The following is a 15,501-nucleotide window of genomic DNA, read 5'->3' as shown; positions in this document are numbered from 1 at the left end:
AGGCTCTACTTCCCACACATCCTCCTCAACATGGCCACAGGCTGAGGACCAGTATCCCATCCAACATTCTCAAAACGTAACTTCTCCTGGGCCTGGGAGATGCCTCAGATGCCACCCAAGCCTGAAGACCTGGGTGAGAGCCCCAGAACCGATGTAAAGGTAGGAGAGAGCTGACCTCTGACCTTTGACCCCCATATGTGCTGTGGGATGAGCGCCCACCCATCGTACACACATCTAGCAAACTTAATTTAAATGTTCTCCCTGTATTCTTTTTTTTTTTTTTTTCAAAATTGCTTCAACTATTCAAGATCCTTTGCACTTTCTATTTCTGCAAAATCCTCCTGGGATATCTGTCTAAGGTACACCAAATGTAGAGATCAATTTGAGGAGAACTGACCTTTTTTTTTTTTTTTTTTTTTTAAGGTTTCGTTTATGGGGCTGGAGAGATGGCTTTAGGGGTTAAGATTGCTTGTTGCTCTTGAAGAGGACCTGAATTTGATTCCCAGCACCCACACACTGGCTCACAGCCATCGGTAACCCCAGTTTCAGGGGATCCAACAGGCACACGTGGCGCACATAAATGGCACGCATGTGAGCAAAATACTCACATATACACAATGTAAATAAAAAATTTTTTGTAAAGATTTATTTTTATTTTATCTATGGGTGTTTTGCCTGCATGTATGTCTATGCACCATGTGTTTGCAATGACCACAGAAGTTATAAGAAGACATTTGATCCCCTAGGATTGGAGTTACCGATGGTTATGAGCCACACCATATGGATGCTGGGAATCAAACCCAGGAGCTCTGGTAGACCAGTAAGTGCTCTTATGTGCTAAATCATCTCTCCAGCCACAAGACTGGGCTTCCTCATATCACCGTCTCTTTAGTCCATGTTTAATTTCTCTCAGCAGCATCTTGTTTTGGTATATAGTTCTTACATTTATCCCTATGTTTCTAGACGCTATTATAAACTTCTTGTGCACATGTGGGCACATGAACGTCCCTGTCATTTCTCTCCTTCCACTTTTCCTAATGTGTTAGTTAGGTTTTTGGTTAGCTTGACACACAAACTGGACACACTGGAGAAGGGAACCTCAACTGAGGAATTGAGTGGCTGTGGGAGAGCCTGTGGGGGATTTCCTTAATCGCTAACTGATGTAGGAGGTGTCAAACCACTGCTGGTGGTGACATCCCTTAGGTAGGTGGTCCTGGCCTACACAAGAAAAGTAGCTAAGCAAAAGCCAGAGGAAGCAGGCCGGTAAGCAGCAGTCCTCCGTGGCTCCATCCGTCCCTCCTACCCTGACTTCCTCCAGTGATGGACCATGACCTGGAAGTTAAAACAATCCATTTGCTCCCCAGGTTATTTGTGGTCATGGCGTTTATCATGGCCATGGAAAGCAAACGAGTCACTTGGGTCCTGGGGATCTGACACAGGCTCTTCTATGGCTTGGACAGCAAGCATTCTACCCAGTGAACCATCTTACTACCCTTTACATTTTCTCCAGCTTATGAGGTGCTATTATAAATAGCATTGTCTCACTTGGCAGGAGGATCATCACAAGGCTAGCCTGATCTACATAGAAAGTTCCAGGCCAGCTGAAGCAACATGGTAAGACCCTGTCTCAAAAAGAGAATGATTTTAGACTTAATTTCCTAATTATTTTTGATAGGGTGTAACACGTAATTGGATGTTTGAATGTTGAACTTGTACCTTGGATACTTGACAAGTTTATTACTGAGTTTTGTTTTGTTTTTTTTCCTGAAGAACTTCCTATCAATACAATCATGCTGCCTGTAAATAAGGTGATGTCATTTCTTCTACTCTCATTTATGACCTTTTGTTTATCTTTTATCGTCTTAATTGTCTAGGATTGCTGGTACAATTTCTACTAGAAGTAGTTATGGGCAGATATCTTTTTATTTCTATTCCTGACCTTAGGGAGAGGCATCTAGTTTTCACCATTATGTATCTTGTTGCTTCTAATGTGGTAGATTTGTTTTGCTTTAGTATTAATCTTAGTTAAAACCCACACAGAGGTGGATTCCGGCTGCCTGCTGCCGAAATGGGCAAGTTCATGAAATCCGGGAAAGTGGTGCTGGTCCTGGCTGGATGCTACTCCGGACGCAAAGCCGTCATCATGAAGAACATCAATGATAGCACCTCAGACCGCCCTTACAGCCATGCCCTGGTGGCCGGGATTGACCGCTATCCCCGAAAAGTGACAGCTGCCATGGGCAAGAAGAAAATCGCCAAGAGGTCAAAGATCAAGTCCTTTGTGAAAGTTTATAACCATAATCACCTCATGCCCACGAGGTACTCTGTGGATATCCCCTTGGACAAGACTGTTGTCAACAAGGATGTCTTTAGAGACCCAGCTCTGAAACGCAAGGCCAGGCAGGAGGCCAAGGTCAAGTTTGAGGAACGATACAAGACAGGGAAGAACAAATGGTTTTTCCAGAAGCTTCACTTTTAGGTATATTTTCATTTCCATCATTAAAAATTTAAAAAAAAAAACCCACACAGAGACACAGAGAGAAGGACATACAGAGACAGAGAGACAGCAAGAGAGAGAGAGAGAGAGAGAGAGAGACAGAGACAGAGACAGAGACAGAGAGAGAGAGACAGAGAGACAGAGACAGACAGAGACAGACAGGGACAGAGAGAGAAACAGAGACAGACAAGAGACAAGGCCTGGTTTGGGCTTTTGAACACTCAAAGCTCATACCCAATGATATATCTCCTCCAACAAGGCCACACCTCCTAATCCTTCCTCAACAGTTCACTAAGTGGGGACTAAGCATTCACTAAGCCTATGGGGGTCATTCTTACTCAATACCCTCCCCACCACCTCCACCCCCCACCATGGTACTTATTTATTTGTAGGGGGAGGAGCATGCGTCATACACACATGGACACTGGAGGACAGCTTACAGTCTGTTTTATCCTTGGACCTTGGGTCTCAAACTTGAGTCACCAGGCTTAGCAGCAAGTACCCTGATCCACTGAGCCATTTTGTTGGCCTTAGTTTGGTGCTTTGAGACCTAGTCTCACTTTGTAGCTTGGGCTGACCTAGAACCACTATGTAGCTCAGGAAGTCCTTAAACTGTGCTAGGATCAGCCATCAAGCTTGATTTACTTTAGCTTTGAGACCACATATTGCTATTTTTATGTAGCCAAGGCTACAGGCGTCTGCCAATCATGCTTGGCTTTGGGGTGGTTTAAGAAGGAATGGCCCCCATAGACTCATCTGTTCGGATGCTTGGCCCATAGGGAGTGGCACTATTAGGAGGTGTGGCCTTGTGGGAGGAAGTGTGTCACTGTGGGCATGGGCTGGGAACGGAACCCTGGGCCTCTGGAAGAACACTAAGTACTCCTAACCAATGAGCCATCATCTCTCTCAAGACCTGCTTTTGTTTTTTGTTTTATGATGATTATCAAATTAAGAAAGTTCTCTTCTGTTTGCTAGGTTTTTTAAAAAAAATCATTATAAGTAGGATAAAGCCTTATAAAATGTTTTCTGCATTTGCATAAACACATTTTCTCCCTTAATCTATTAATGTAGTAAATTACAGAGATGAATTTTTCTAATAATAATGAAACATCTTACATACCCGTGATAAACACTGCTTAATTATGTTGTATTACATTTTAGTAATTGTTGGAAATCACAGTTTGCAGTTAGGATTTTCACATCTTTTAGAGGTAGAGAGGTGACGGTGCGACAGAGGTCAGTGACTGTTGTTTTGTTTGTTTTTCGAGACAGGGTCTCTCTGTTTTAGCCTTGGCTGTCCTGGACTCGCTTTGTAGACCAGGCTGGCCTCGAACTCAGTGATCTGCCTGCCTCTGCCTCCCAAGTGCTGGGATTAAAGGCGTGCGTCACCACACCCGGCCAGACTTCAGTGACTCTTGTAAGCCCAGCTCCAAAGCTTGACCTCTCCCAGTCAGTGTTTCTGTCAGGTGTGGCTGGCATAAGGGCTGTGCCTGAGAGCCTTTGCCCTGTCCCTCCTTATATTTGGGTGTGCCTTGTAGAGTCTGGGGAGACAGAAATCAAAGGTCCCTGGGGGACCACACTTGGAAGCCAACTGGCCAGTCTGATTCTGTGGCTCAGGAATATTGAGCTGAGCTCCCCGGGCAGGGGCCAGACACCCACATCATCATCCATGCCTTTTTTTGAGCTGCACCTCCCCCTTCTCTCTCTCTCTCCCCCTCCCCTCTCTCTCTCTCCCTCCCTCTCTCCTTTTTAATTACTCAAAGCTTTTCTCTCCTAGAATGAAGATCCTCCTCAGAAAGCCACACACAAAACCAATTTCAAATAGACTTTATTTAATTTTTTTTCTGCCCAAATACTGTACATGCAGAAGCCATGTGAAGAGTTTTCTCCTCAGGGGGATCGGCAAGGATGTCGCATGAGACAGCCGCATTCCCTCCCAGCTGTCCACCTGCCACCCAGGAGCCAGGGGTATGGGGGGAGGGGGCTGCAGAGAGCTCAGATATAAAAGGCTAATTGCTTCTTATCTAAACAGTGTGCTTGTCAGTCCCTAACAGCTCTCCTTCTCTCTCTTTGCAGGATGCGTTTGGAAATTCTAAAAAAAAGGGTTCCTGCCTGCTGTGAGTTTTCGTGCTACAGGAGCTGCTAGAAGTCTCAGGTCCACTTTCCCTGAGGAAACAGACACTCTGCCTTCTGAGATAAGGTTTGGGAGAAGAAATCTGGGGAGAAGTGGTCCTAAAAGGCGAAATACTTGGAAGGAAATTCCCTCTCTTTTCCATCAGAGAGAATTCCTTTAACAGGCTGAGTGTCCGCTCTTTCCGGGCTGTCAGCTAGAAGCAGAATAAAGAAAGGCAGAGACTGCCTGCTGATGGGGACACAGCCCTACTCAGGACTCAGCCGAGGTGGTGACGTTACGGCACCTTGGAAACCGTCCACGGTAGACAACCCTTGGTTGTTTCTCACCAAGACCAGAGAGTGGTGGAAGGGTGGGGGTTGGGTGGATGGGGGGGTGGGGGGCCAAACTACAAAGAGGAGAAGCCACATTCGGCTTTGAGGCTTCTTTTCAGGAGCAGCATCTGGGCGTGGACCAAATGAGGGCCTGCTCATCTGAGAACCGAGGGACATGAAACTGGTCTCTCACCCCCCTCGGGGCTCCAAGCCATAGACCCACGAAGCCTGGAGGGAGCCGTGAAGCAACTAGCTACCGCTCTGGTTTTATAGATGAGGACGCCTAGGCCCAGTGAGGAGTCTCACACAAGGTCACAGTTTCTGGCAAAAAGAAAAAAAAAGAAAGAAAGAAAAGGTACAGAACAGCCATCTCTGTCCAGGTCATTGGCTAACGGGGCAGATGCTCAGTTGTCCCTGGAATTCTCAGGCCCAGAGACCCTTCCTGGCATCAGTATGGATGTCCCAGCAGGCCCGAGGCCCTGTCCCTACTGATGAGTACCCAGCCAGAGCCAGTTTCTCCAAAGCAGCCACACTCAGGCTTTTCAAGGAGCACCCAGGGAGGAGATAAGGGGTCTCACCCCTGCGGCGTCTCTTACAGGCACAGCCATGCTGGGCCCACGGAGCCCACGGTTCGGGGTTGGGGGTAGGGTGTGGGGGGGGAGTTGCTTTGCTACATGGAAAGATTAAGCCCTTTGTCAGAGAACAAGGACCCTCCCTTGGGCACACCGACGTCTGAGCTGTGTTTATCTAGCTCCACCGACAGAACTGCTGCCCAAGGAGGCCAAGTCGCTCTCTTTGGCATCACTGACATTGCTCTGAGATGCTCAGGCACTCTCAAGATGACCCTTTCCCAGCCAGGCCAGGCCGGTCCTGTCACCGTCAGGCAACACCTGATTGGATGGCGGTTGATCTCCACAGCCTCTTCTGACCTGGGCTAGAAGCCGACTGGAAGGAGCCGGCAGGGAAGGAGTCTGCATTCCCATCTCCTCTTCTGATCAGACAGCGGAAGCCGAAGCGGGAGAGGGCGGGGGGGGGGGGGGGGCGTGTATTCAAAAGAATGTCAGTATGTGTCAGGACACTGGAGACAACAACCGAGGAGTTGGAGCGAAAAGGAGGTGGAGGCAGGGAAGCAGGCCTCTTCTTATCTGCCTCCCCGAGGCCACTACAGAAGTGCTGCTGGACAAGCTTCAGGCCCCTGCAGGAAGTATTGCATCTCCCCAACAGGCGGAGAGCAACCTCGGGCAAAGGCAGTGACTTCTTAAGAGTTTGCACAGTGCTGGACGCAATTGGAGAAACACAGACGGAGCCGCCTCACTAGGGGGCTACTGCCTCCTAGGCCAGGGGCGATGGAGAACGACGTGAGGTATCGGGAGCTCTGGGTGTGCCAGGGCTCCTGGGAACACAGTTGAGGATTGTGCTACATTTCATTTCCAAAGAAATGCCCTGGGAGGGCTCAACTGTCTTAAAAAAAAAAAAAAAAAAAAAAAAAGCTGGTCTCCCCCAGACTGGCAGTAAAGGAAGAGGCTGGGATGCTTCGTTGGTTTTGGGTTGAGCCCCTGGGAGAGTTCGCTTGACCCCAGTGCTCCAACAGACATTGACCCCCAAGGGAGGAGCCATCCAGGCACCACCGTCCTGGCCTCTCTGGACCTTTCCTTGGTTCTGCCTCCACCCCATAGCATACAGGCATTGCCCGGGACCTGCTGACATGGTGATCCTCAGAGCCTGGTGGGAGGAAGGACTGGATGACGTCCTTTGGAGCCACTTCTTCCCCAAGGGATCACATGTCCCTTGTCGAACCGAGACTTGGCCCGTTCCCTAGAGAATGTTTCATATCACGGAGTCCCATCTCTGACTTCCTGGTAGGGAAGGAATCTGGTAATAAGTGGGACAGGCTGAGCAGAGCAGAAACACAGAGAGGCATGCGCTCTGAGGGGCTGCCCCCTGACTCAGCCATATCACCAACGAACCCGGCATGCCTAGAGGAGTTGGGGCGACCAAGTTCCACTCCAGGTGCATCCACTGCCATCTGGGGCAAGGGGTTATGTGAGGTGGCCCGTTGGTAAGGGGACTCACAGGCACCCAGTTCTCGACCCCATCGTCCTTCTTTTAAAGGGCAGATGGCCCCCAGCCCAGGCAAGAGTCACACTTGGGCACATCCAGGGTGCTGAGAAACAGACCTTTAAAATCCAGCCTCCCTATCACAAGTACACACCAGCCTTACCCGACCCACACATGTGGGTAAGGATCTAGTTGGGATTACTCAGTGTTAAAAAGGGTGAATTCCCCAAGATCGATTGGGGAGAGAGATTATCTTCTATGGAGGTGGGACAGCCAAGTGCCCATCTCTTAGGCAGTTTACAGCTGCAGACTGTAGGCAGGTCAGCATGAGTTCCTAATATATCAGTCCCTTCTCTGGCTAGAACATCCTTGTGCTGACCCTCCTAAGAGGTGAGAGACACGCTCTGCTGGCAGCTCCCACTTCTGGGAGTGACGCAGTGCCACATCCTCAAAGGTCTAGGCCGTCAGTGGGTCACTGACACTCCTCCACTCCAAATGGCTTTCACACCATCCAGAGGCTAACTGCTTTAAAGGCACACACACACACACACATACCACAAGCAAGATGAAAACAGCCTTTTTGCAAGCTAGTTTCCTCCTCGCCTCCAACCCATTAAGACTCGGAGGCCAAGAGCACGTTGCCGCACGTCTAGTGACACGGGAGACACGCACACTCCCCATCCAGCAAGGCTGGCAAGAGAGCTTTGCTGGCCACCACCTCACTCTCCTGCCTGTACAGAGGCATCGTCCCCCTCACCCCCCGGCTTGCATGGGGGCTTCACCACCTTTCGTTGAAAGGATGGCGCAGGACTCTAAGGGAGGCCCTTTGGGCTGGGATGACTTTAGGCACCCCAGCTTTGGTACAAGTGGAATTCACACACAGGCCAAGGTTTCTTCGGTACTCTGGTAGCTCTCCCCTGCCTAGGTACTTAGGCTAGCAGCATGGCTGCACTTGGAGATGGGCTAGGAGAGAGGTAGAGTCTTCCTCACACCCTACCCCCCCCCAACCTGCTTCCTTCTTCCTATTGGACATGGACCAGGGCTGCTGTGTCCTCTCCCAGACAGTCTCCAATTCCACCCTACAGGTAAGGATGGGAGGAACAAATGCGGCACTCGGGATCTGGCCCAGGCGACAGTCCCTCTGACAGGGTTCTCAGTGCTTGGGAGGAGCCCCAGCCAGACAAGGGAAATGGGGGGCGGGGAGGTAAAGCAGAGGCAGCTGGGGTGCCTATATAGGCCACTGCCAGAGGAGCAGGGAGGTGAAGGGGTGAGTATTGCTGGTACAGAGCTGGTGACGGAGGCACCATCGAGCGCAGAGCCAGGATGCTCACGGAGCTAGGAGGCTGGAGCCCTGGGATGTCAAAACTCCAGACGGGGACTGGTGTCTACAGATGAGCAAAGAAAGCAGAACCCCGAAAGAACAGCTTCCTGCAGCTAGTCCCCAGGCCAGGCCGGATTCCTGACAGCGGCTAAAAACAAGTCAACCTTAGCCCTCCGTCCTCCAGCAGGGAGCCCTACCTATGGCACCTCTTACCAAGTCGTGTTCCCTCAGGAATAAGGCCAAAAGGGGACAGGGACAACCCTCGATGCCTGAGAAGTCCATCTGCAACAGGCAACCTCCTAGGCCTACTGGGGAGCTCCTCTGACATGTTGGAGCACACTCTCCAGTGTGTCTGGCCAGCACCCCTGAACTCAGCTCTCCTGTACGTGCCTGTAAGAAGGTGCCAGCCCCAGGGAGAAACATCCTCAAGGCCTCTCCTCCCCAGACACCCTCCGTCCTCCCGGGGCCCTGGCCAGGGCCCTACGTGAACATGTCACATGCAGTGGAGTGCATTCAATGGGATGGATGACCACCAGCGTGGCTGTGGTAGGGAGATACGGATTCCTAAATGGAACCGGATATGGTCAGCTACAACGGATGCTACATTCCTTAAAAAAGAGCAGCAATGCTGGGAGGCAAAGAAAAGAGAAGACAGAAAGCCAAGTGGAGACCATAAGACAACAAGACAGGGACTAAGCAAGGCCCACCAGTGGCCACATCCCTATTTCCACCCCAGGAGACTCCAGGGGGGCAAGAAGTGTCCCCAGGACACTCCTTTGGGTTCCTGACTATAGTCCACCAGGACTGACTATACCCAGACAAATGGACAGAAATAATGTGGTCTCGCACGCACGCGCACACGCACACACACACACACACCCCACACAGACACACATAGACACACACTACAGTCTCCACTGCCAGCTGGGACAAGCCCAGTGGCCACCAGGCATGCAGCAGGGTGAGGGGTCCAGACAGACATGGAGGAGACTATGTACAGGGAGAGGTGGGGCCAACGAGCTCCGTTCCCACAATAGCCCCTGGCCTCTTGTCCTCAACGAGGTCCTTAGGGACACGAGGGACTGGTGGCACTCTCCAAAGAGGACTGGGACAGGCGCCTCGTGAGGGATCCGAGTGTGGAGTCAGCCACAGAGGATGTGGGGAAGAGTTTGTACCAGCCAGTGACCACAGCGCTCAGGTCCAGCTCGTCCAGCATGATCTGGGCCATGCCCATGAAGCATTTGTGGTCCATGCGGCCATAGTCTCCCCAGACGATCACCTAGCAGCAGGAGGGGGAAAAGAGGGAGGCATTGGTCCTCTAGGACTGGGCAGTGGGCCCAGGAACCTACCAGCTTCACCAGGGCACAGATGGGAGAGTCAGAATTAAAAATGCTTTGGGCATGTACTTTCTGAGTGCCTGGGACATGGCAGACTATATCCTATGAGGGCCACGCACGGACTGAACTACTGTAACAAGTTTTCCACCTTCTCTATGGCCCAAAAGATCTAATTAACCAACCCAATATCCCACAGTGATCCGGGACTAGGTCCCAGGTGGATCTGGTTCCAGACCTTCCAATACCCAGGCAGCAGCTGTCTCCACAAAGCAGCAGATGGGGTCTAGGGCCTGGGTCCCAGCTGCAGCTTTGCCACTGGCTGTTGTGAGCCTCAACAGCCTCTGGCCCTGACTGTCTCCATCTAGAACTCCAGGGGGAAGAGATTTTTTTTTTTTTCAAATGGGCATCTAACACCAGGCCTCTGCCCCCAGAATCCTAGAGTCCTGCCGTTCTTTGGCTTGTAACCCCCGTGGGCCCTTACAACAGAACCATCTCAGCTCGGGAAGAGCAGGCAGCTTGCACTAGCTCGAGGACGGAACATATCAGAGGTGGATTCCTGAAGGGATTATGGGATTCCAGGCTCTTCCGCTACTTCCCAGGTTCCCTGAGGTGAGCAGCTTTCTCCACAGCCCCAACTGACAGTCTCCAAAACTCAGCCAGAATCATCTTTTCTCTTTTAAAATTAACCTCGGGTGTTTGTTACAAATAAAAGGCAAAGACAGTCTTCAGGCAAGGCAAAGCCAATAGGGGCCACCACTTTAAACTTAGGGCGTGGCTGCCCATATGCAAACACTTTAACATTTTTCCCCCTAAAATGTGTATGTACATAAGCACGAGCAAAGGTGCACTGGGACCTCCTGGAGGCGGAGGCAGCTGTGAGCCACCTGACATGGACGGTAGGCAAGGCCTTCCATATGAGCAGCATCTCTCCTTCACACAGACCACCCACAGCGAGTGTCAAGCAGGAATCTGAACACAGGACCGAGCCAAGAAAATCACATAGGCCCGGGTGAGCTCAGGCTTATCTGCCGAAGGGGCACAGTGAGGCCACCCTTCCCCCCAACGCTCATAGGGAAGAGCCAACCAACACAGTCGTTCTCTCAAGGCATTAGGCTGAGAGTCACCCAGACCTGGACTCCGCCCAGTTCTGCTAACCCCTCAACTGAGCAGTCTTTTTTTTTTTCCTTTCTGAGACTCTGTCTCATTCACAAAATGGGGAAGCCATACCTCCTTTCATAGGATCATCTCTGACATAAATCATTCTAGAAAGTGCCCGGCAGCACCAACCCCCCCCCCCCCCCCGTGAGGTACAAAGCACGGGAGGATAGTGGAGATCTCCGGCAAATAAACCTGGTCCTGCCCAGCATGACACCTGGGGAGCTATTTTGCTATGCTCAGAACCTTACAAATTGATGGGGAACAAAAGCATGGGTTGTGAAAATAAAATACAGAGGGAAAAAAGAAAAGAGAGGGAGGGAAGTGGGGAAGGAAAGGGAAAGGGGCTGGCCAGATGGCTCAGGAGGTGAGATGCCACAGCAGGTAAAGGACTTCATTTCAATCCCTGGAACCCATGTCCAAGTGAAAGGAGAGAACTGACTCCATGCTACATGTGTACCCCTATCCATGTGTACCCCCACAAACACACAATGATAAAGAAGACGCAGTGTAAATGGCTGCACCTGGTTCAGTGCTCGACGTAAACTCGGTAAGTCTGCCCTGTAAACACTGACCTGCAGAACTTTGCCTTGGGGCCCCTCATCAAAGAGCAGAGCCTGCTGGTACAAGGGGTCGCAAGTCTTCTTGGCCACCTTTGTCTTCTTCTTGGCTATGCATGCCCCGTTTTCCAGCAGGTAAGCCTTGATATAGGTGGCTGAAAATGAAGAAGCACGGTTGGGAGAGATGCCACAGCGGGCCTAGTCTCCACCCCCAGGGGGTCCTGGTGGGAGCAGTGGGGATGGGGATGAGCAAGCCAGTGAACCCAGCAGACAGACAGACAGACAGACAGACAGACAGACTGCCAAACACTGAGTCCCCTTGGCCCACTTCTGCCCCATCTAGGTCCCCAGCCTTCCAGGCAAGATATGCTTTAGGTTCCTGGTGAGCTGAGGACTGGCTGGGAAACTCATCCCTGCCAGGGTCCTTCCTCACAGCTCCCAGCTGCTCTGCCTCACCTGGGAGGGATTTGGAGCCTGGTTTGGGGGTCAGGCCCCGAGCTTCAATCACTTCCACCTCTAGCTGGCCGCTCCGGTCCATGACAGCAATATGCACGTCTCCTGCAAGGGAAAAGAGCGGAAGCCTAGGTGAAGTCAGATGGGGCAGGCCATCTCAGGATGCAACACAGGACACCAATCTGCGGGGGATGCTGCAGTGTCCCGCCAAAGGGAACGTGACAGAGCAAAGTGTACATGTTGAAACTGCTCTCAGGAGATCACTTCAAAGGGACTGAGGAACACTGTGATTGTGTGTGTGTGTGTGTGTGTGTGTGTGTGTGTGTGTGTGTTGACACTCAAGGAGCACATGCTTAGGTCATAGCAAACTCTCACCCATGTATGGTGGACTAGGGCCTTCTGGCTCGCTACACAGAACAGCCAAGGCAGAGCTCACACAGCAGCCCTCAGCCAGTCTCTTAAGTATATGTCAGATACCAAAAGAGTGTCCATGCAAACAGACGCTAAGCGATGAGCCTGCCCAGGACATCTTCCAGCCTGGACAAAGAGAGCAGGCCTAGCCCACACCCCCCTGCCCGAGGAGAGTTCACAAGCTCACGCCAAAAAAGGTAAAAGATTCTATCATGCTGACTTCCAGGGACTCTTAGTGTTGCTCACCGTGAGTGAGCAGAGTTTAGAATTACACAGTAGTTGTTTGGAACACCCTTCAGATGGGTGTAGAATTATAAACCCGATCTGAGTGTTGCACACCCCCCCCCACACGCCAATTAAACGGGTGAGACTTTGAGTTCAGTCAACCATCATATTATTTTCATACATTTGGGGGGCAGGGATTCACCACACTCAGAGACACCCTGAAATTCATCCTCTTCCCCTCCAGTGAGTGCTTCCTGACCTCAGCAAGACGACCAAAGGGTCTCAACCTCTACAGAAGCATGCTTAACCGCGAGTGTATATTTGTCTTTCCTGGTATGGGACACAAGGGGGCACCACACACAAAATATTCCAGGTTCTGATGAGTGTTTATTATGGAGGGGACTGGCACTGCTCAGAGTGTAGGGAAAGAGGCTGAGACATCGAACAAGTTCTAGTCCCAAGCAAAAGCTTGAAGTTAGGGCCAAAAGAGAGTGGCCCTTGACTCTCGGAGGGTCCTCTGGACCCCTCTTCCAAGGAAGAAAGGATGGTGCAATGCAGAGAGTCCTGGCACAGAATCCTGGCTCCACTGTCTGCAAGCAGTTTCTACTTCTGGTGAGGGTCAAAGGTCAAGCATCATCAGGATGGGGTTGAGTAGAAACATCCGGATCAGGGGAAGCTCAGGCTAGACTGAAGGGGAAGCCTGCCTGGGCAGAACCCTAAAGCACTGGAGCTGGAGGCGGGGGGGGGGGGGGGGGGGGGGGGGGCAGGGAGGAAGGGAAGTGGGAAGGGCGGATGAGAGGCTTGAGAGCTACTAAAAGGACCCAGTGTGGGCTTTGAGACACACCTCCTAGCTGCCAGGAAGAGAGATGAGAAAATGACTAGAGGTCCCTAGGCGCCAGCCGCTGATGGGAGGAACCAGTCCAATTAGCCACAGTTCCTAAGGACAACATTAAAATGCTTTATAGAAACAGGAGCACAGAGCGGTGTTAGACTGCAAAACTAAAGCAAGGATTACTGACCCCATTTTCCAGATGAGAAAATGGAGGCTAAAGAAGAGAAGGGAAGTCCAAGGTTAGAAAAGGCAACTCAAGAGGAGCCAACACAGTGACGCTGTCTACACAGCAGGAGGTGGGTGACTTCAGGGAGAGAGGGGACAGTCTGGAAAAGCTGCTGATGAGAACTGAGAGAAGGAAGGCTGGGACTCTGGGCCTTCCTGGCTTGTGAGGACTGCAGCTGGACCCAGCCTACCTCACACTGAGCTCCAGAGCTCCTCCTTTCTGCGGTGCCCCTCCCCCACCCACCTGCCCTTTTTCAGCGAGACTTACCCATGGGGGGTGTTGCCAATGTCTGTCGTCCCACAATCTGGCCTGGTCCCAGGCCATCCAGAAAATCACTGAACTGGCTTTCAGCTCCAAGCCGTGTAGGAAAAATAAACCTGCAGAGGGAAGCAGAGGACACGTGAGGGTAGCAGGTGGGCTAGGGGTGAGGTGGGTGGCTGTGGAGGTCTGTCACCCAGGGTCCTGTGACTCATTTCTCCTCTGTACAGTGTGACTCTACTGCTTGAACTGGGAGCGAACGCTTGCTCATTCATGTACATTGAAGAAAAATACTTGGGGCTGCATGTCTCAGGCAGTCCTACTGTGTATTTCTGGCTGATCTAGGAGTCACTATGTAGCCCAGGCTGATCTCAGACTCATAAAAATCCTGCCTTAGCCTCCCACCTGCTTGGTTAACAAGTAGGTGTCACAATGTCTGGCTTGGAGAAAGATACTTTGATATTATTAGAGAGTTATGAAAATATTTAAGGCATTTTATCCTTAAGCCTCAGCTTTTTGTTTAGTTTTTTTGTTTGTTTGTATTGGTTTTTGAGACAGGATCTTTTTGTGTAGCCTTAGCTGTCCTGGACTCGCTTTGTAGACCAGGCTGGCCTCGAACTCACAGCGATCCGCCTGCCTCTGCCTCCCGAGTGCTGGGATTAAAGCCATGTGCCACCACGCCTGGCCCTAAGTCTGTTTTGTTTCGTTTTGTTTTTTGTTTTTGACAAGGTCTTGTCAAGCTGGTCTCAGTCTCTCATGATGTAGCCAAGAATGACCTTGAACTCCCGACCATCTGACTTCCACCTCCTGGCTGCTGGGACTGCAGACTGCATCATTGCTAGGACAGACCCCAGAGCGTCATGCATGCTTGATGAAAATGCCAGGCCAAGCCCAGAGGTCTGAAATGAGCCTCAGAAGGCAAGGCTCCCTGGACACACACACACACACACACACACACACACACACACACACACACACACAAACACACACGCCAGTGCCAAGAAGGAGAGACAAGCTGGACTCTTACTGCCTGGAATGAGTTCTAAGAACTGAGGTTTAATTTTTCTTTTTTTCCCTTAACCAGAAATTAAAAATCCACGCCAATAAGGTGAGGTAGTGCTCAAAACAGCAGCAGAGACCGAAATAAGAGCTGAACGACAGGTGACTGTGGGTGGTCTGTGACTGGAGGGGAGGGGGCTGGAAACAGTAACAAGAAAAACTGACAGTGATTGAAAGCTGGCCAGATGCCAGCAGCGCATCGAACGTTCCATATCATTAATCCTTACAACCAGTCTGTGTGGCAGAAACCGTTATCCAATTTTCCAGATGAAGCAGACATTTCCAAGAGGTCAGAGACTGGCCTGGCCCACTACAGGGATGACACCCACTCCCTGGGGAATGGGTGAGGACTGGGACAGTTGGCACAGGGAAAAGACCTAGACACATGAGATAACGACAAATAGCAATGAATGTTTGTTTCTGCCTCTGCTGCTGCCACCACGTCCTCAGGCCCAGGTGATCCGGGTACAACCAACAAGGACACCTTCCTTGGGGGGGGGGCCCACAGTAAACTGTAATATGCAGATCTGCTAGTGACAGCCATGAATGGTGGCTCAGAGAAGAATCCCTGTTGGGCAATTTGGAGTGGGGGCTCCAGTGGTCAGTGACAGGCAGGGAGCAATAGGTTTGCGGGACAGAAGCTGTATTTCTCCTACAAAGCTTA

The 15,501-nt window shown here is 51.1% G+C and overlaps 2 protein-coding genes across 4 annotated transcripts in view; one reads left to right on the top strand and one right to left on the bottom strand.

Annotated features, from left to right (window-relative positions):
• The first annotated feature begins 2,040 nt into the window (after positions 1-2,040).
• Positions 2,041-2,520, top strand: LOC311599453 (large ribosomal subunit protein eL27-like). The gene has a single exon (XM_084785362.1). It carries the CDS (start codon positions 2,069-2,071, stop codon positions 2,477-2,479), a length of 411 nt encoding a protein of 136 aa, XP_084641488.1. The 5' UTR covers positions 2,041-2,068; the 3' UTR covers positions 2,480-2,520.
• Positions 2,521-4,308: 1,788 nt separating this feature from the next.
• Positions 4,309-15,501, bottom strand: part of RIMS3 (regulating synaptic membrane exocytosis 3) — a 41,345-nt gene continuing 30,152 nt past the window's right edge. For all 3 annotated transcript variants that reach the window (XM_084784895.1, XM_084784893.1, XM_084784894.1), the window contains exons 5-8: positions 13,788-13,897; positions 11,830-11,931; positions 11,389-11,528; positions 4,309-9,600 (exon numbers count right to left, since the gene is read on the bottom strand). In XM_084784895.1, the coding sequence (XP_084641021.1) occupies positions 9,388-9,600; positions 11,389-11,528; positions 11,830-11,931; positions 13,788-13,897 (565 nt within the window). In that variant the 3' untranslated portion in view covers positions 4,309-9,387. The remainder of the gene's footprint in view (positions 9,601-11,388; positions 11,529-11,829; positions 11,932-13,787; positions 13,898-15,501) is intronic.

Source organism: Acomys minous (genome assembly GCF_964271855.1).
Source record: "Acomys minous genome assembly, chromosome: 6".
In the NCBI taxonomy this organism is placed as follows: domain Eukaryota; kingdom Metazoa; phylum Chordata; class Mammalia; order Rodentia; family Muridae; genus Acomys; species Acomys minous.
Note: the sequence above shows the minus strand (reverse complement) of the source record. Positions and strands in the feature narration are given on the sequence as shown.